Below are 21,959 nucleotides of genomic sequence, written 5' to 3'. Positions count from 1 at the left end.
ACGACATATATCTAGATACATGTATGTTTGTTACCAGTTAATGGCCTTTTAATTGCTGCTTGGAGCTGAAAAAATATTTGAAATCATATGATGCAGATAGCAACTGAAGACCTACAGGGCCAGTAGCTGTCACTTTTGATGATTTCTTTCACTATTTTTGTATGTCAATTGCAAGTTCTTGTTCTCCTCCCAAAAGTATGAAGAAAAAAACTATTAAGCTTGCCAACACTGGCACTTCACTTATAGAATGCACTGTTTTTGATTACATTCTAATGACAGACCTGACCAATTGGCAATGACAATAATGCTGATTGCTTTACAAGCTGAATACTGTGTACATTGCCAAACATGAAGCTGTAGTTGAGGCTAAAAGCACAAAAAATGTGAAAAAAATTAAGAAAGGTACAGCCACTGGCCAGTTAAAATATGACTACCAAGGTAAAGCAACCCTGAATCAGTTTTTGGAAGGATCACTTTACACAGAAACTAATTGTATGGCCTTCCTTATTTGTTATTATTGCCATTCTTAACAAAAATACTTTCAGAATACACGCTTCTCTAAAACACATGTATACTACCTGCAAACTGTGGCTACTGGTTGTCTTTAGAATACACTGCTTGTTTGAAACAGATAGTTTTTTTTTGGACTTGCATAGCCCCTTGCTGGGAGTCTCTGTTGTCTATAGATTTCAGTTCCACATTCAACAGTGTCCCATCTTTAATGGTGGTAATTAGCACTTTTCTGAGGGTGCCTTGTGTGATGCAAAAGTAAAAACATACCACCTAAGGTTGTGTTTAATTTTACTTTAGTTTAACATTGGCAGTGTGTTCTTTAAACTGTGTGAAATGAGACTCATATATGCATACCATGTGATCTCACTATGTAAGGCTTTCCTCTTATTTGAATGATGCAGGCAAGTGAACAGTCGTTAAAGTTATATTCTGCCAAATTCCAAAGAGTTCCATACTCATGAGATTAGTACAATGAAGTTGACCGAGAGATTCAGCTGTGTGTGGGCACTCGGCATCCTCTGACCCTACAGCAGGGTTAGAGGTCGGGAAGTGCAGGAGCACCACCAGCACACAGCTGAATCTTTCAGTCTAAACCATGATGTCATTCCTAGATGGTCTTTGTGTACAGACTACTGACCTACAAAACTTCCTTGAATTTCTGTACGTACAATACAATGAGAGCTAAATTCACATAACACTTCCTATTTCTTAAATTTTCCAGCATTTTTACATACCATTTTGAGAATTTTTCTCAAACAAACAGAATGTGTGTTATGGTATTGATGGTTTTTCTCGAGGGCCTATGATGTAACTTAAGTTTGGACTAGACTAATTTGTAAACAGTAATTTTGCATATTGTAAACAACAATGTGTTAGCAAGGCTAGCGTAAATGCTTAGAGTGCTTTGTAAATAATTACTTTCTAAGATAATACTTATCATTTCAAAATATCTTAAATACAGTATTTAGTTTCAATTTGACTCAAGTGTCCTTAACTTGTGGCTGCAGTTTATGTAGCGTTGGATGCAGACGTTGCTTCAGTTGTAGGTGTCTATTTAAAGCATTGTCATATACCACGTATACATCTTGCTTGTTCTCATGAAATAAATTTTATACAACTTTATACAAGCAGAGTGGAAAACAAGCTTTAATTTCAGGATGAATGATGAAATTAACTCGGTTTGTTTGTCTCATTACAATGTGCATGAAAGGAAGTAATTAAAGCAACATTAGCTGTATTGTGTGTCCTGTTATTTTTGTAGACTGTAAAGTGAAAATTATTTTTCTGTTTCCAAGTTCTACTTCTTTTGACCACAGTGTACATTTTTGACTTGCAAGCTAACCTTACTTCCAACTGTAACCTATTACTAGGCATGCCCATTAAATGAAATATGAACCAGTATCCTGTAATTTTATTTTTCACCCAGCCTAGAAGCATTTGATGATTTTGTTTCCAGATTTCATCACTCTGTATCTTTGGGACAGATATTCAGACTGTCAATTTTTTACCGTGCTTTGCTGTTATGTTGCTTGTGCTTGTTTGGAGTAGATAAAGTTTTCAACATCCTGTTCTTGTGGAAATTGATGGTTATCCTCATAGAGTTCACATTTTTGATTGCAGAGGAGGGTCCCTTGTTGAGCCTTAATTTTGAACTAATTCTGAAAAGTGTAAATTCCTTAAAATCGTATGATTAGAATTCAAGTAGCTCATGCAAAAGAGAAGAGATATATGGGTAATTATTATTGCGCTGTACTGCCTGGTAGCTGAAACTTCTCACATTCACCTGTCAGCATATCCCCATTGTTGGTCATGTTGAATGGAGTTTGTTTAGCAGCATTGACTAAAGTTTGTAAATTCCGCCATGGAAAGGAAATCTGGCCACGGCGTGTCAACAGCATAGCCGGGGACACGGGCGGGTAGGATTACTAAATATTCACAACAATGGGAGGCCATTCATGGTGTGGTGACACTGAAAAGTTACCATGGCAACAGTTGGATAGTAATGAAAGGAAGAACAGAAACCTGAGAATTTGAGACGCAAGTCTGGAGTGACCCTTGAATGACGTTTGTGAGTTCATACCAGCTTGCACTTATAACATGGTACAGTCAGCATCTCAGGGTACTGTGACAAATTTGCTGAACTCTTTTCGTTCACAAGATGTCTTTAAGTTCTGAACTACATGGACCGGTCTTTCAAGCAGTGATCCTGTGTGTGTTTGTGAAATTTACTGCAGCACTTACCCCATGTGAGCAGGCTACACAGGACCAAGGTTTGTAAAATATCATTTAATTCCATCAGAATATCTCCATTTTGCCTCGTCCAGGAGACATAGTTTTGTGGGGTTATTATTTGTCCATTTTGATGGGTATTCTTCTTAGAGATAGCCAATATGATGAACCTCTTTAAAATCTACCCAGCTAAAAACAACTGAATAACCTACCGGTATATTGTGAGTAACCAAATGAAGATCTAGAAAGCCTTTGTGTAAATTCTATGAAGAGATGGGGCCAATAGGAATACAAAATGCAGTAATTTTCCAAAATTCCTATATTGTATACCAAAAATGAACATCCTATAATGCAGTGAAGTAAGAATGTTATTATGACTGGTCGGTTGAATAACCAATCCGTTAGTTACCTCTGAATTTTTCAAAAGATTGTGACAGTATGGGTGTGAGCATTTTAAGATCAGTCTGCAAAGATTAAGCTGTATACAGCAAATACTTGACAATGTGTTTGTCATCAGCAAAAGATAGCTTTTGTGAATTGCATGATTATCACCTTGGAATTTCAAGGTATGTCTGCATGTTCTTCATTGTGAGATTTTATTGAAATCAACACGACATACTCAAAATACACATAAGAGCTCCCAAAAGTGGAAATGATCCAAATTAAATGCTCCAGAACAATTGGTCAGATTACTTTGATATTTAGATATTGTAGATACCCCACGTGAAGTTTATGTTGATTTGAGAATTGACTTTTAGTTCTCATCCGTATGTTTAAATTAAGATGAATGTAACAAAATTCCACTTTTGAGGATATCTTGAAGCGTTTGTTGATAAACTGCTCTGAAAACACCAGCTTAAATACTTGAAAATCAGAATTGTATGTTTTTAAGGGACTTGACAAAAATCACAGGGGGTGGGGTTGGGGGTTTTTGAAAATGACACACAAAAAACAGTGACCCTTCAAAAGTGTTTGCACAAAAATAATGATCATCCCCCAATTTCCGTGCGCTACAAACAGCTACCCTCCTCAATTTATATTGTAAAGTGAATTGATATTTTGGGATAAAATTTCATATTTGTTGTTCACATCTGCATTTTCAATCCCTTATTCTATTCAAAGACATTTATATCAATTGTCAAATACATATAAATGCACAGACATAGCTAGTTTTGTATTGTGAAAAAATTATTTATAGTTTTCTCATAGACTGCCATAGTAAATCAACATTTTTTGGTGAAATTTCACAATCAAATTTCATATGTATGTGTGTTAAAATTGACCTGTACCTGAGCAAAGCAATTTATTGCTTACATTTCAACATGTAGATCTCTGATATATGGCATCCTGGCCAATCATTTCTGTAATCAAATTTGCCAGTCATACGCATTATCCTCCAAAAGCTTACCCTCCTGAGAAACCACCACGCAAACATTAGCAATAACCAATAGATGTTTCAATGATGCTTTTGAGTGCTGTTGTGAAGTAGCACTTGACTCCTTGGAGGTATCAGATTATTTTACAATGTCTCAAATTCCTCGTCAAGTGGTTTGACAGTGCCCCGGTGTTTAGGTAGAAGATTTACAGGTACATAAGAACCCCTGTGGGGTGAGTGCTTTGAGTGGATTGAATTACAAACACTGGATGCAATTATTCCCCCTACACCATGCAACTCTAATGATTTTATTGCTATCCTAACCTATAAAACATGCTACGCTAACTCATAATTTTGCAAGACTTTATTTATGAATGTTTATGTTCTCAGAATATAAGATCTAAATTCACAAAAATTTACTAATATAAAGGTAATATGCACTTTGAAACTGAAAAACTCAAACTCTCCTAAAGGAATCTTTCAACTATACTGTACTTTTACTAAAACATTATTAAAAATCAGGAGTTCGTATCATCATGCAAAATTTGGTATTAGAGAAACAAATACCTAATGTTTATCGTTATTTGAAATTTAAAATGGCCTCATCCCAGTGTTAACTTAATATTGGGAAAAATACAAAATTTTTACTTTCACAAAACTTTACTTATTCCACATGACAAGCGGTTGACCACAAGAGAATAAAAATTTGTGTGAATATCTATCACAAGGGTACATTCAACTTTAATTACAAGCTATTGGATCAACTGGGGAGGGCACAGAATGATGTGTTTATTTGTACTGTACTAGCTCTCAATACACATTGTAATCATATCATATTTCTTGCCTTTCAGTTTTCAGCCTTTTAAAGTTGAAGGCCACACTTTATTATCAGTTTTATACAAATAGAAATTTATTCAGTGGATAAAAATTTCAATGGAGAACAAAATATTGATAAAATGTTCATGAGTACCTAACACATTCACTAATGCAAGAACCATGGTAGCATTGCGAAAAGTATCTTAACTATATCACCACTTTTCAGATTTCAGTACAGCTACAAAAATCAACTACTGTAGTGAGTTTTTATTTCCTAATGTTTTCTGATTCTTCACTTAGGATGGTCAGATGTTGCTGAATTATGTAATTACAATGGCGATTGTGTCAATAATGGTTCTACATACAGTTGTGACTGTAACCCAGGCAAAATAGGGGACCACTGTGAGAGTGATGACCCATTCCCATGTCTTACATACGGTGATCCATGCCTCAACGGCGGCACCTGTTACAACACTCCGCCACTCTGCTCCTACACCATGAGCTGTCCAACGTCACAGCCTCTGTTTTACGTCTGCTTCTGTGCCCCAGATTTCTCAGGATACCATTGTGAGACTGATCTGAATGCTAATGCCTGCGATTCATCACCCTGTCAGAATGGCGGTACTTGTACAACAGATCCTGTCCATCCAGAACTCTACACTTGTTCCTGCACTTCTGCTTTCACAGGTACAGACTTATATATTCATATTTTTGAGTGCTGAAAATTTCCTAACCAAAATTTAAGTGCAACATTTTACTGATTATCGTGAATTTTTTCTGTTACATTTTTTTGGTAAATTTAGACCAAATGGATGTACTTTTATTGGCGACAGTTTTTGATAAAACATTTTTTGTGAAAATCTTAAAAAAACTCTTGATCTAAAAAAAATTGTCTGCATGATGTTTTACAAACACAACTGAAATAGACAGCATGCACTCAAAGGCCGGTTATGTATGAACCCTTGCATGTGTTATAAAAATTACTGCAGACATCTTTCATCTTTCACAGTGCCGTCTGATAAATTGTTTACTGTAATTTTCTTTTACATATTGGCAGCATATACGCCATTTATAATGTAACATTGGAATATTACATTATAACTAGAACAGTGTGGGACTCCATGATGGTTTCTGTAGATATTTTAATATGGGCAGGATGTGCTTGTTAAAACCAATAACTTTGTAGGGTTGACTAAAATCAGTCCAACTACAATATCAACGTAATGGATTGACTGAGAAATACCGGTATAGTAAGTAGTTGAGGTTGAAGAGAACATTAAAGTCCAGTTGTTTGTCATTGGTGCATTGTTTTCACAAAAAACAGGTGGTCTCCCTGTTCGAGTCTAAAAGTTTATTGGCAAAAGGGAAGAACATCAAAACACATGCACAGAAGGATAAAGTCAGTGTGAAAAGTAAAATGTAGATAGTAGAGAGGAAGCAAAAACAGTAAATAGCTGTTATATAAAAATTTTGTTATAGAAAATAGAAACCTTTTTTTACATTCGATCCTTCATTTTTTAGCTAATTTATGCTTTATTCAGACATTGCACTTTCTGTGTCGGTCATTTCACCAACAATGCCATAAAAAGCTAAGTGTGGGTGGTTTTCAATACTTTACAATGGTAAAAAAATCAGTCAGCTAACAGTTTTAGAGATATATTAGTATTTATGTTCTTCTTCGAACCAGACAAAATAAATGATGAATGAGATCACTTGTAATAGCAGACTGTAAAGGCACTACATGTGTGAGTCATTCTTAAATGGGTTTGAATATCTCAAATTTCACTCCTTAAATGTTAAACAATTCATGTTCAGCCTGACCTTGGACTACAAGTCAAACAAACACAACACACCATAACTATAACCTTGCCAAAGAAACAACAAATAAGCACAAAGAAACTGAGAAGTTGGTAATTTGAATAAACTTCAGCACATTCACTCAAATGGTCAAGACATTGCAAATGTCGGCCATGTTTCTCTGAACATGGTTCACTTATCCCTATGAAGTAAAACAGAAGTTTTAAAAATATTTCATTTTTTGGGTGGTACAATTTCAAGCATTGGACGTTGCTAGTTTTACATTTTAACAATTCCTTTGATGTCTGTTCTCTTTCACTAGGCATAAACTGTCAAACAGACATCTGTAATCCCAACCCCTGTCAAAACAGTGGCAGTTGTGTAGTCGGTGGATCAGGTTATACCTGTGGTTGCACAGTGGTAAGTGATCCATGGCAAAGGGCAAGGCAACTATGTTGTAGTTATTTCAACCCTTGCTGAAGTACAGTAGCTCAAGGTTTTGCTAGAGGTTGTTGGTGGGATGGCAAAACCTTGAGCTATTGTACTGCAGCAATTTCAACCCCAGCTCACTGGAATTTACCAAGAAGCACGTATCAGAACAAAATACATTAGTGACCCATTGACAGAAAGAGTCGACAGTGATATTTCACACAAATGACAGAAAAGTAGTTTTGGTATAAAACCCTCGTCATTATCACTGGTGTTTAACAAGTCATAAAATTTAATGTAATTCATTGGGAGTGATTTCAGGGCTGGAGGATGCCCAACCAATTTTGCAAAAAATTGAAGACTGCCAATTTCATACCAACTTTGTAATGTGAGCAAATCTGAAAAAGCTCAGTGTATTTTTGAGCTAAATATCAGTGACTGAACATTGACTGTTAAAAAAGTTAAAAATTCAAAAAGTTGAGTACTTCATCACAAGTAATAGATGGCAGCAGGAAATGATGAATACTCATGCTCTTGTTAATCTTTGGCTCTCTAATAGCAGTTTTGAAATGCTAGTTTTGACAACTGTTATGTTTATTAAGCATTAATGTATGAGCTTTCAATAAGAATTTTACCAATTTCACCGTACTTCCATTTGTAGATCTAACTCTTCAATTAAGACATGAGAGACTGAGCCAAAGCTAGTGTTCAAAGGTTGGGGAATGGAACTAACATGTTTTTACAAATTGTTTCTGATTATTCCATGTCATAGAAATCGTTCAAACAGTTTACATTGTGAAACCAGGTCTCATTTCTACTTTTTCATATTTGGTTATGGTGTGTTATAGAAAAGGTTGACATGTCACGAAAAGCTGTGTATGAAAGGGGAATAATACAGCAATTCCTACCTTGAACTCTTCATTTACCTCCAGAGATAGAAAGCCAAGAATTGCATGCTTTGATTCAATTTCTTGATATTGATAATTAAATGTTTGAGAAAATGTTAGTATACATATACAGAGATTTTCACAATATTGCTGATAGATCTTTCAGTTTATATAAAAAAAATTATGAGGTTGTTTTGAAACAGCAACTATTAGTGAAAAGAAATCTGGAAAAACATTAAACTTTATGCAGTGCATTCTAAAAATGGTTTTAGTGTCACCATTAAAACACTTTGAAGTTGTAAAGCGATGGGCAGCAGATGAAATCTGAGTAAGATCTGATAATTGTAAAATGCTTTTCTATTGCAGGGATATATTGGTTCTGACTGTCAAATTCCTGAAAGTAATTGTCAACCAGGGAATTGTGTGAATGGTGGAGTCTGTGAGCCAATTGAGAATGGATATATTTGCCACTGTGAGACTGGATATGATGGAACAAACTGCCAAAATGACATCCGGAATGAGTGCAGCTCCAATCCATGTGACAATAACGGAACCTGCATTGATCAGGTGGGATACTTCCAGTGTCTGTGTCCTCCACTGTTCAATGGAATCCAGTGTGATGTGCTTGATGTCACATTTCCAGGTGGTATTGGTGTCAATGTCACAAGTGCTCCACCAATGACAACCATGGAAAGTAGCACTGCTTCCATGGCAAGCAGCACTGGGATCACTACACATTCTGCTACTACAACAGCTACAATAAGAAGTTCAGCAACAGCAAAACGTACTTTGGCAGCTGAGCAACCTGCTGAGACATTTACATTGGCAGGGAGCAGAACCCAAACAGCCAAAAATACTTTGACCTCTGTAGCACTTACACCAACTCAAGGTGCTTGTAGAATCATTGGATGTGAATCAAAGCATGGCAATGGAGTTTGTGATGTAAGATTATTGTTACTATGAACTTTTGTCAAAATAATTTTATTGTAACAATTGTACATTATCTAAACATTTATCACCATTGACATATCAAAAATGTACATATTGGCATTTTACTTGTTGCAGCATCATAAACACAAACTCTGCACATCAACATCACGTATCCCTATCATTTGCCAGCTCTGAGAATCAGTGTAATTTATTAAATATTTATTTAGCATGTATCTCATTGGCAAAGAAATGATATTCACCAAAACATAGGGCCATTGTCCCTGAAGCTACTATAGACATGGATACAAAATTAAGTATTTCCTGACTGTATGAAATTATCTCACTAAGGTCATCCTGGGGACATGTAAACCAAATATTAAAGCTGTCTGACCAGCAGTTTTGAAAAAACAAGCGGCTCAACAGTTGACAGAGCTCTGCTGTGTTATGTAGAGAATAACCTTTTGTGACACATGTATTGATGAAGAAGGTGGATATCTTTGATAGCTCATTTCAGGATGGCCTGACCAAAAATGGAAACAATTCCCTAAAAATACAGATTTGCATATTTCATCAGACTATATTAGTCTATAATAGCAAATAAACGAGAGTTAATTACATTCTAATTAAAGTAAACAAGACTTGCTTAAATCAAAAGTTACGTCATAAAAAAAAGCATATCTGTCAGGTTATAAAGAATCTTGAGCTGATTATCTTTTAATATCAGTATTTTCATCCTATTAACCAAGCACATTTTAACTTTCAAATTAACATTGTAAGTAAGTTCTGTCGAATAAGTTGAGACTGTATGTACTCAGAGAAAGCACACTGAAAAGACAAATGTTTGAAACTTAAGAATTTCAAGGTCATCAAAAGCATTATAAGGAATCATGTTACACTTTCATTGCACTGTTTACACAGATTGCATAACTGCTATAAATAGCACATGAGGAATCTTACAGCCAAGCTTTACCATAAAAACCCTATCACTTTGACCACTCTTTTAATTGATCACTCTATTTTTTTCCTCAAAAAGTAATCTTATTTTATCCTTAACAAGTCAACCATAAATGGAAATTAGAACTTTCTCTATCTCTATTTATTGACCACCCTATCATGACAAACTATTATGAGCAATTTCTTTAGGATAACATAAATGGTGGTTCAGAATATATCAAAGTTGGGATTCAGGAAAGTTGCCTTTACATGTTTTAATCCTCAATTCACTATGAACTGTCAAAAAAGTTGAACTTTCTGATAATTCAACACTATAATTATTTTGGCTTTGATGATTTCCTAATTAATTCAATTATTTAAAATCATATTAATTATTTTTTTCTGAGTGAATTGATAGGGTTTATACAGTACAAGAATTACATACAATGTAAGTCAAACTTTGACCAAAAATGACAAAAATATTCCTTAAAAATACACATTTGCATATTTCATCACAATTGAACAAATCTAAGTTGGGTTATCCCTAGGGACCTGTATACCAAATAACAAAGCTGTCTGACCAGCGGTTATGAAGAAGAAGATTTTTACCAAAAACACCTTTTTGGCATTAATTTGCCTATTTTCAACAATATCAAAAAATTAAAAAAATAGTTTCTCAAAATCATATTTTTCATCTACACAACAAATATCAAATCAGTAAGTACTGCGGTTCTCAAGATATTTGAGTGGACGGACGCCTCACAAACGGACATACATACATACATACATACATACATACATACAGACTGACGACGGACGCCGGACGGATACCCATCCCAATAGCTTCTATAGACTATAGTCTACAGTAGCTAAAAACCAACCAAACCATAAAAACACTGCTTGACTTTGTCAAAATTTCAAATTGAAAGTCTGTATTTTGATCTAATAAGCTCTTCCATTGTGAAGCTGAGTTTGTCCATCATATTTCAATGTTCTTCAGCCCTCAAGGTCCTGTCAACCTTGTTTTGTTCTCCATGAACAAGTTGAAAAACAATACTCAAGGAACTTGAATACAAAGATCCATTTGAGTATAAAAATTTTTTCCCTCGTCTTTTGCTGTCTTTCCTACCGAGGAAACTTCCTCGTCTTGTTTGAACTTCAGGAGGAATGTAACACACACGAATGTTCCTGGGATGGTATGGAGTGTTCTCTTGGTCTGTTGCCATGGGCAAACTGCACTGTCTCTTCAGTGAAATGTTGGGATGTCTTTGAAGATGGCGTATGCGATGACGACTGTAATGTTGGTATGTGTATGTATGATGGGTTTGATTGCAGATCATCCCTTGGACCATGCAGGTAAATGCCTTCATAACACTTTGAAGTTCATGATGAATAGATAGTGATACAACCATATTTTCCATCAAAATTGTCTGATTTACCAGACTGCACATGCTTGTAAACTGAGCCACTCTCCATCCACATTCTAGACGTGAATATCGAGATCCTATCTCATCATGTTTACAGGAACTTGCTTTGAAGTTAAGTATAAAATATCAAGGATCATGTTCATATTCAAAGATAACAAAATAACCATCTTTTGAAAGTTAGGAGAATGAGATGAATTTTCTATCCAATTGATGGAAAAAATTTTATTTATTAATATTCAGAAAATGAATCAGAGATGAAAAAGCTATTGTTTACCACTGCAGAGTAGTATACAGGCTTGAGATATGTTCTGTTTTCTGCAAGACAGGCAGTTACCTAGACTTAAAGATCTGTCGCTCAAGGACGCTCCCTACACTCCCCTCCTCTTAAGAGGGGGGAGCGTAGAGAGAGCCCTCGAGCGATGGATCTTCCAGTCTAGCAGTTACCAAAAAGCATTTTAGCCTGGTTAGAATTGGTACAATGACAAACCAGTATCTGGTAAATTTTCAGAATAGCATTGTAGTGACATGATAGGATTTCTGGAAATTGTTCACAGTTATTGAAATCAAATTTTAAGATAATCAAAAATAAGACTGACACATTAGTGGCAAGCTGATTTGAATATTAACTCCTACTGTTCAGAATGGCATTTTTAAAATTGATCATGATTTCATTTGTACCATAGGTCTGCAGAATGAAACGAAACAAAAGTGCTAAATTGAAATTTGTGTATTTTCTTTTATACAGTTATGATGCATATTGTAATGACTTTTATCACGATGGTCACTGTGATAATGGCTGTAACACAGCGGAGTGCAGCTGGGATGGCCTGGATTGTGTTGACTACCCACCAAGATACGCCGAGGGGACAATCGTTATGACGGTACTGGTAGAGCCAGAGGTGATCCGTAACAATGCTGAGGCATTCCTCCGTGAGATTGGTCACATCATGCGTGCAGTTGTGGTGTTTGTCGAAGATGGGAATGGCGATTATAAAATTCTTTATTGGAGTGAAGAGGAAACAGCCACTAATGATAATAAAGCTCAGGTTGTGAAACGCAGTGTTACACAGCTTGCAAAAATAGATAGTCATAAAATAGGACGACGAGAAACCTTGACAGGGTAAGTTAAATTGTTACTAGAAACCCAGATTACATTTTTTCTATGATAATCAGATGTTTGCTTGCACTATCATTTGTAAGATATGCTATCTCTTGTGGTTAGTTAAACAGTTTTTAGGTTTTCCAGTAGTGAAAGCCTTAGTATGGTTTATTAAATGTATACTTATGCCCACTTCAAAACATTGCCATTGACCAGCCCAGCTGTGGTATATTAGTTTGATGGATGTGCTGTTCAGAAAATACCACAGACTTTAGTTGATATGAACTATTCATGAAGCACCATGATGTCATGACCATACCATGAAAATACCACCATGATGGTGTTTCATCTTGGTCATAAATTCTTTAGATAAATATGCATGGTGTATTATGTATTGAACTTATTCAATATCAGAGTCAACACTTGTGGGCGCTATTAATTCAGTCGTACCACGCACGTATTCTATTTCAGTCACATAAATTATTCCAAAACAATCAGGGACATTTATGCAGATTAGACCAGACTGTGTAATCGCATCCATAACATGTGGCACATACATTTGGTCACACTTCTGAAAACCGCAGGGGGAGGGGTGGAGGCTGACATTGCCTTTGAGTATGTTGGTTACAACATCAAGGCACAGGCACTCACATAAATGTAATGATTTTACTCACCACTAAAAGCAAGAAGTTGTAAACATTTTTAAAATTCAAAATTACAACAATTCTGAGTACCATGTGTATTAGGGAGAATGACTTTCACACAGAATGTAGTGGACATGTACACACCCATCTGTCCTTTCTATTATTGTTAAATAACTGTCAAATCTGGTAAGACAAAGTTGGAAATAATTAGAAATAAAATGGTACTATTAATAATAATCTTCATTTATTCTCAGTTCTAAAGTCTACTTGAAGGTTGATAACAGGCAGTGTTATGTGACCAGTGGAGATTGTTTTGAAAATGCCAATCAGGCTGCTTCATTTCTGGCAGCAAGGTCTTCAAAGGGTTCTCTGAAAACTGTGCAGTTTCCAATCCACAGTGTGCATGGTAAGTAAATATCTATGTAACAATTTGTTTCCTCTTATTCTTCTAATGCATAAACCATCATTAATAGCATCCATTCATGCAAAGTATGTTACTTAATATTGCTGAAGTATGCAAATCTTATGCTAATAACTCATTATCAATGTTGAATAGTCGTGTACGTCAGGTCATGCACTACGTACACATAGTCTCTATACATTCATGCTAATCCTAATATCGATGACAAGATTCTCAGTTCATTCCTAATTCATTAGTGTTGCAATATGTATCGCTCAAAGTTTTCAATTGGTTTGTACCACATTAAAGAGGATGTGCAATGTTCAAGTTTTACAGTACTATAGAACATCAATATGAATATTTCTTGAAATAATCCTGGTGGTCTTATAATTGTGAAATAGATGGCCGGCCATTGGGTTGTAAGAAGTTATGAGCTGTAAAAAAGTGAATATTTGTCAGAAACAATGCAAATTTATATTGCAACTGGTAAGATCAATTAAGTGGTCTGTCTGAAAACAGTGTACAGAACAAGTATCATAGACAGCTTTTCTATAAATATTATTTTGCGTCCTGATTTAGTGGAGGAAGACTCGCCACCTGATGAACCATCAAGTAATCTGATATGGATAGTGGGAGTGGTAGCAGTCATTGTAGTTATAATACCAATACTGGGGGTTCTACTCTCAGCATCCAGAAGGAGAAAGGCACGCGGCAAACTCTGGTTTCCAGAGAACTTTACATTCAGCCTTACAAAGAAACGGAAAGCTGATGGACAGCCGGACAGTGGAGATGATAGAGATGCCAGTCTGAGCATGAGGTTAGTAAATAAATTCCGGTTGACTTGAAGGGATATTAACCCTTTGCACCCTGACCCCCTGGTACTATATGACGTCATCAGACATTTCTGTCCGAGCCGGGTTCAAAGGGATATTACGGGATCTAAAGCAAGGTTCTTGGCAGTTGCCTTTCGCACGCTTCTTTTCAAAAGTGTGAAAGATTTCAAAGGACCTGTTGTTCTATTTGAAAGAAGTTGTACAGCAGTTCATGTCTGTAATTGTCTTGAATCTTTACCAGATGGCTGACAAACATATGCTACAGTTGACTTATATTTTTTTAGCAGATTGTAGAGTTTTTGAAGCTTATCATGATGGTATTATTTTCCAATGAGCGTTAACATTAGTATACGTTTATCAGTATCATTAAAATCAGCTAACAATTAAGGAAGTTTTTTAGCCAACACTGAGGAAAACAATATTTATATCCACTGATGTGAATATAATTGGCAGAGTGAGCTGAAAATTTTAAGTTCTCTGTCTATAGGATGTTAATTTTTCAGTCACTTATACTCTGTTATTTGACTTTTTTGGCTATATTTTGTCTATGCTTTTTGCAGAAAATTGGAGGGAATCATCACTAACTCAACAACTGCTTCTTCACCCTCACATGAACCATCTGAACATGTCAAAAAGAGAATCAAGGTATTACGATACTGAGAATAGGGCAATACGTTATGTGCTTGTATTACATCAGCATAAATACAAAACTTTTTACTGTTAGACACAAGCGCATTGTCTAGCTTCATATATAAGTGTAATTTCTGCAAAGTGAATACGTCAAAGAATTTCAAAGAAAACATGTAGCAGATACATCAATTTCTACACGTGTACAATCTTCTTTTAGAATAATAAGGCCTCTCTCATCCAATATTTCTGGAACAGAGATATTCTGAGATATCATAGAAAGATGACCTATAGTTTTGGATATGGAGTTATAATGTTTCTCTGATCTTTTTATTGCTAAATTGGTATACAATCTATCTCTCATTAAGTAGATCAAATTTAATATAAGTGCAGAATTATGAGTATAGGTTTAGGACAAAGTTGGATGCTGAATATTCTTCATTTATTTCACCATCAGTTTCAGGACGCTCAAAGTCCTGTCACTAGCTCTCCAAGCAGTATTGATGCTGTGCTGAAAAGTGACGATGACACCACAGACAAATCACCTTGGGCAAGGCCTGCTACACACATCCCAGCATCCTTTGCACTCACACCACCCACTGATGAAGGCGAAGATTACAGTACGAGGCTGGCACTTGATATGCATGGGCCTGGTAAGAGCAGAACTCCAAATACACATACAGTGTATGACGTATTGTCTGTCATTTCTTAACAATGGTACTTCAATGGTAACCATCAAAGGTTTCTTGTTTGCATTTCCTGCCTTTTCTTTTAAGGTCAAATGCACCTCATGGAAAAAATATTCTGACTCTGAAAGTTTTACAATATGTTTTTCATCTACTGCTTGTAGGGATTCATTGTGAAGCTCTGAAACAAGAATTTTCAGTCTTAGTTGTTCACAAATCAAAAATATAATTATGTTTCCCCATAGTTAACACAGGGATGGTGGCCACTTTGAAATTCAAAAATGTTGGATAATTTGTTTGAACTTTCTCTAGTATAAAAATTTGCAAGGTGACCTCTGAATTTTATTCTTAATTTTGAAAGAGAATGGTTGAAAGTTTTCTTAAGGAAAGTGCGAGCAAAAGTATAATTCTCTCACTTTTGAGGTGCACATTACCCTAGTGGCAAACAGACTCATAGTATTGATTGGGTGGTCTATGGAAATGGATGTAAATCTTTGGCACAATTGTATATTCAATGTTTCACTCAACTGTACGGTACATCTCATTTAATGTACAAGTAATTATGGTATATAGGAACGTGGTATGTCCTGCCCAGTAACCTTTGCTTCCTGGTTCTAGTACCTCATAAATCACACTTCTAATATTTGAAAAATAGCTCAATTTTATACTTATTTTCAATGAAATGGCAATTTGTTTAAAGCTAAGTTCTAATTGGAGTGTAAGTAGGCTAGCTCATTATGAAGAAGAAATACTTATTTTTCAGTTTTAACAACATTAGAGTAACTCATTTTGCAAGCACCGTATGTAAGACCTCAAGAATTTCATTTCAGATGGTGTAACACCATTGATGCTCGCAGCACAGAGTGATAATGGTGAAGATAGCGATGAGAATGGATCAAGATCTGCAGCACTGGTCACTGATTTACTTGCACAGGGGGCATGTCCATCTGTTGCTACAAAGAGAACAGGTTAGATCTCAACATGTTTTCTACCGGGGGTATATGAAATTTATCAAAATGGTGAATGAACTCAAAAAGACAAGAAGTCGCCAACAATTTTTGATTCAGAGTGCATGATGCTACATGTTAAATGTCCTTGAATTTTGGAGCAAATTTTAAAAATTCTCCAGTAACAGTATTAATGGGGTTGAAAATGAAAGTTTTGATAATATTGTCGATTAATGAAATAAACCCTTGCCAAAATCACAATAAAACAAAAGGCTAAAATTAAAAGCCTCAAAACTAAACCTACCATACATGGAATTTTTTTCCTATGGTTTTGGAGCTCTATTTAGTGAGAGGTAATGATGACAAAGACCCATGCACTTGATGACCACAATGTGTCCATATCTGTAGCAAAATCCTTCAAGGAAATTGATCCCATGCCTCAATCTTAACTACCACATCACCCATCTTATAATCATCACAAGCTTGCAACACATCCAGGCAGACTATAAAGTTAACCGTGCTTAAAGGTATACTGTCACCTGTTCCAATTATGCCACAGTTACCATGGAAAGAGAAAATCTAACCAATCACAGATTTTAAGCGGGTGGCCACTTTTTAAAAACAGCGCCCTCAAATGGGCATTTTGAATACCAAGGAACGCCCCCTTGACCATATATGGATACATTTAGATTACAGGTGACTGTATACCTTTAATGGACATGCTCATACAAGATAACATTGTGATTTGATATCTGTAGGTGAGACACCTTTGCACATGGCCGCCCGCTATGCCCGTGCTGATGCTGCCAAGTCATTACTGAGCAGTGGTTCTGACTGCAATGCCAAAGACTTGACTGGTAGGACTCCACTACATGCTGCTATAGCTGCTGATGCTAATGGAGTCTTTCAGGTATTGTGTGTCTTTTGAATTCCAGACAAGATATGTTCACTGCTATTGTTTCAATGTCTTGCTCAATTCCTTGTTGACAACTTCAAGGGTATGTTTATCACTGTCCAGTGTATTAACGGTGTACATGACATTAACAAACTATTGATGGCAATATAAATATACAGACTTATCATTTATCAGAGTATGAATTTGTAGAAAAGTAAGTATAATGTTCACCAAATACACAAGATATTGTAACATTGATGTATTCCTCCATTCAAGCAACTGATCGAATTTCTAGGTACTTTCTACTGGAGCTGAAATATCATATCACCACACTTGACCTTGCAATGCACATCATCAGTCATCATTGTCTGTGAAAATATGCGTGAAAATGCTGGTTTGCTCTCTCATCAACTAGTTTCCTATTCTAAACTCTATCAAAATCATCATGTTTGGATTCATTGAAACCTGAGAAGAGAGATTATACTAGCTTCAAAAGTGATTGCACTTTCATTTTTTAGAAAGTACACACCCCTGACTTGTATCACATTGAACTTAAATCAATTCAATATCTTCATGTTGCTAATAGAGGGTAAGTTTCCTAATTTCACAACTAGACATAATATTAAATAATGATATCGATTTTAATTAATAGTTTACAAATAAAGTTTGGAATTTTTTTAATTTTCAGATTTTACTGAGAAATCGGGCGACAAACCTTGATGCCAAAACCCATGATGGTACAACTGCTCTGATTTTGGCTGCACGCCTCGGAATTGAAAATACAATTGAAGAGCTTATAGATGCCGGAGCAGACTTTAATGTTGTTGATAGTTATGGTAAGCTCTTCCCTGTAATTACCAACATAATTTGTGTTCTTATCTTGGTATGGTTGATCTGAACACGTCAAAGTCTTAGTCAATAAATGGAGAGGCAGTGTTGCTATTGTTCAGAAAAGTTACAATCAACACCTGCCCAAAAGATGGAGTTAATGTTGTGCTGGCTTAACCCTTTCACCCCTGTTCCCTGTGTACAGGTCCAACTTTACCATAGAAAACAATGGATTTGGGACAAACCATGGTGGTGAAAGGGTTAAGGTGGAAAAAAGCCTGAAAGTTTGAGAGAAATCTTTGAAATCACCATAGAATCAAAGTTGAATAAAGCACACTGTATGAAATGTACTATTGTTTGATCACTTTTCAGGAAAGACAGCACTCCACTGGGCTGCAGCTGTCAACAACTTTGAAGCCATAACATTTCTATTGAAGCACTCAGCCAATAAGGATACACAGGATGATAAGGTATATTATTGCACTGCTTCCTCACTTGAGTTTTAAAGTATCACAAGCATTAGGTATTATTGTGCCTTGTCAGTGATTTTGCATGTGCCGTTGTGATGGTTGCAAGTTTTACCTTCAGTGCTTTCAACTACTTTGCAGAGGGAAAACAAGTGGAAAAGCTTGTCAGTGACTTTTTTTGACAACAACCTCTTCAGAAAGGCAATTTTCAAGGATACTTTCAATTTTAATTGGAGGAGATTGTTACATAAAATCTTGGTGTCAAACACCTGCCCTAATAATGCTGCATAGCAGCGTTTCCAGTAACCATACAAAGAGAGCAATACACTTGTGGCTTTGTGTGCCTGCTGATGACTGAACCTCAGCAGCCTTCCAAGGTTTTCTGTGCTAGGTCCAGTTCCTCTTTGTCAGATCAACTACATAACACATTATCTTTTGACACACCCTAGGTTATCTCTTTCTTGTGGACAGAAAAACAAGACAGTACACAGTGTTTTCATTATTTTTTGCAGGGAGAGACAGCATTATTCTTAGCTGCAAGAGAAGGAAGCTATGAAAGCGCAAAAATCCTGCTAGATCATTATGCAAATAGAGAGATTACAGATCATATGGATAGATCACCATGTGACATTGCCAAGCATAGATTGCATAATGACATTGTCAGACTGTTGGAAGAATACAACATTGGTGAAAGTCCACCAGCACTGTTGGCTTTGACCGCCACCGTCAAAGCCACTGACCAGTTACAAGCCACTGGAAGCTTCATGGCAGCCAATATCAGCATCAGCGGGTCAAAGAAACGTAAAACACCAAGGCCTTACATGGAATATGATAACCCATCGAGTCCAATTCATGCAGACTTGCCCCTTGATGATCTTATTCTGAATGTCTTTGGGACAAATCAGAACGAAGCAAACTTCCAATCTGATCCACCAGGGGTCTATCAGAGTGCTGGTGCTGCCTTACCAGTAGAGCGTCAATTACTGCAGATGCCACCTGCTGGGTTTCCTCATCAGCTGCAAATGGATGCAGCCAATGCATTATCATTGGAAAATCCATTGATATCACCTTTCTATCCAGAAAGTTCTTCTGTACCTGACACATACAATGGCCACGCTATCCTTTGTCATTCCAACACAATGGATGGGAATATTCCCGGCAACATCAGTCATCAATTACCCACAAATATCAACCAGTTTCATGATGGTAGTCACAATCCATCGTTACCTGCACACATGACAAGCAGCTGCAGTCAAAACCAACCAACAGGCTATTCCAATAGTTGTGGCTTGGACCTGGATATTGGGGTAACAGCGCCTGTGTCTGTACCTTCTGAATGGATGAAAGCAGTCAACCCAGCTTCTGGCACCACTTCAAACATCATTCCCCCTGAGGAACACTGTGAAGGTTACAACGGAATGAGTCCAGAGTCCTATAATTCCAACAGTCCAAACGTCTCGGTCACGTCACCGGAATGTATAGCTGATTCTCAAAATGGTTACTTTGTGTCTTCTCCATCCCAGATGGCGGCATTTCAAGCACTCACTCAAATCAGTCAACAACCTGTACAGTCTACTATTACAGACACACAAAATGATTACCACTCTGAAAGCTATGATAATGCTTGCATGTTTCAAAACTATTCTGTAGCATGTCCATAGTTGAGTATGGACAGCGATGATAAAGTAAAGCATTTACACTATTTGCATCCAATTAGTTTTTAAGATTATGCGATCAATTTACCATATACCTTCAAAATTTTCTGGCAAGAGCTTGTATTGGACACCTTGCGTATGCATGTAAAAGGTTATAATCCTCATATACACCCTGCATCACTGACACTCCCTCCCAATTTCTATATTGATTACAAGTAGTTATAAAAAAGGAACACTGTGACAATACTTTTGGAGAGATTTGACAAGTGGATTTTACCAAGATTCTTTCTAATATAACTTTCAGCTAACTTTACAACGTTGTGGAATTATTTGAAGTGAATGTAGTGGCTACAGTTTCTGCATTTAAGCAAAGTAACATAAATTTATAAAGCACCATCTATTTATATATTATGAGCTGTATATTATAGAGAACCATATTAAGAATTATTTGAAACTTTGTCATATATTGAATAAGTGTGCTAACAGTTTAATGAACAGGATATAATGAGGCAGAGGACATTTTCACGTATTTCAGTGAACCTTGTACCCATTTCCTGACAACTCTCTGTTGGTGTTATCTATTCGGGAAGATCAATGAATTACAGTGTTTCATCTAGACAAGGGGATGGGGGATTCCCCCTCTGTTGACATGTTGGCACCCCCAAGTAATTTGTCAAGGGGGACCAGCCCGACATGAAATGGTGCCAGTCACAGTTTAGAGATACAAGTAGAACTCATAAACTGGTGAAATCCCCCCTAAATTTTCTGGTAAAGGGAAAATCCCCCTGTTGATGCCATCTTGGATGAAACATTGCCCTTAGCATACTGATCTATGAGCTTGAAGCATTGTTATTCATATGGTCAATGTCTGGATGTGTTTATATTTTTGAAGCTCTTGCTATTGCTAATACTTTGTATACGATAAGTTTATGTCAATATTAAACCTTTTTGTTGCATTAAATCATTGTATAAATTTCAAAATATAATTAAAAATAAACTGCAATATGGATCATGTAATATACTGAACAGATTTGTTGAATGGATTATCATTTTATTTTCCATATGCACAATATAAAGATAGTTTAAATACAATGCATTTGATGTACGTAAACAAACTCTTTAAAGCAAAGTCAAGTCAGTTTTCATTGAAAGTAGCCCCAATAGATGAATTTAACCAAATATTTAATAGTCATTTTGGTACAATATATCAATGGAGACTGATTGCTGTAAATCATGACAAATTCTTGACATCAGTTTATCCTAAAAGAAAAACCTTCAAAAGGTTGCTATAAATGTAACACACAAGAAGTTACTTTCACACTCACATACTTATTTTGAACAGACAACTCTCAAATCAAGTCTATAGACTTCAAAGCAATATATTATCTTTTCCATATATAATAGAATGTATTTTCAATTTAAAGATATTTCAATTCTGTTTTACCATTGAAGGCCTGATTTTCTAGGAACTTCTCAGAATTTATCATATATAGGAGTTCAAGCCTTAAAGGTTCAACGCACCTTTGAAAAAAACATGAAATA

At 36.0% G+C, this 21,959-nt stretch overlaps 1 protein-coding gene across 1 annotated transcript; it reads left to right on the top strand.

The window, feature by feature from the left end:
• The first annotated feature begins 2,537 nt into the window (after positions 1–2,537).
• Positions 2,538–21,925, top strand: LOC139142120 (neurogenic locus notch homolog protein 1-like). Its single transcript, XM_070711950.1, has 15 exons — positions 2,538–2,783; positions 5,234–5,620; positions 7,053–7,150; positions 8,413–8,988; positions 11,072–11,265; positions 12,082–12,456; positions 13,334–13,485; positions 14,059–14,296; positions 14,873–14,957; positions 15,397–15,592; positions 16,456–16,593; positions 17,331–17,482; positions 18,156–18,303; positions 18,668–18,765; positions 19,275–21,925. Exons 1-15 carry the CDS (start codon positions 2,672–2,674, stop codon positions 20,421–20,423), a joined length of 4,098 nt encoding a protein of 1,365 aa, XP_070568051.1. The 5' UTR covers positions 2,538–2,671; the 3' UTR covers positions 20,424–21,925.
• Positions 21,926–21,959: the final 34 nt, after the last annotated feature.

Source organism: Ptychodera flava, chromosome 10, assembly GCF_041260155.1.
Source record: "Ptychodera flava strain L36383 chromosome 10, AS_Pfla_20210202, whole genome shotgun sequence".
In the NCBI taxonomy this organism is placed as follows: Eukaryota; Metazoa; Hemichordata; class Enteropneusta; family Ptychoderidae; genus Ptychodera; species Ptychodera flava.
This window is presented reverse-complemented; position numbering and strand designations above follow the sequence as displayed.

Excerpts from the sequence above, each read along its gene's own strand:
- LOC139142120 (XM_070711950.1), top strand. The coding sequence starts at position 2,672 with ATGTCTTTAAGTTCTGAACTACATGGACCGGTCTTTCAAGCAGTGATC. Across the intron at positions 2,784-5,233 it reads GCAGGCTACACAGGACCAAG|GATGGTCAGATGTTGCTGAA; the intron begins GTTTGTAAAATA and ends TTCTTCACTTAG. Across the intron at positions 5,621-7,052 it reads CTGCACTTCTGCTTTCACAG|GCATAAACTGTCAAACAGAC; the intron begins GTACAGACTTAT and ends CTCTTTCACTAG.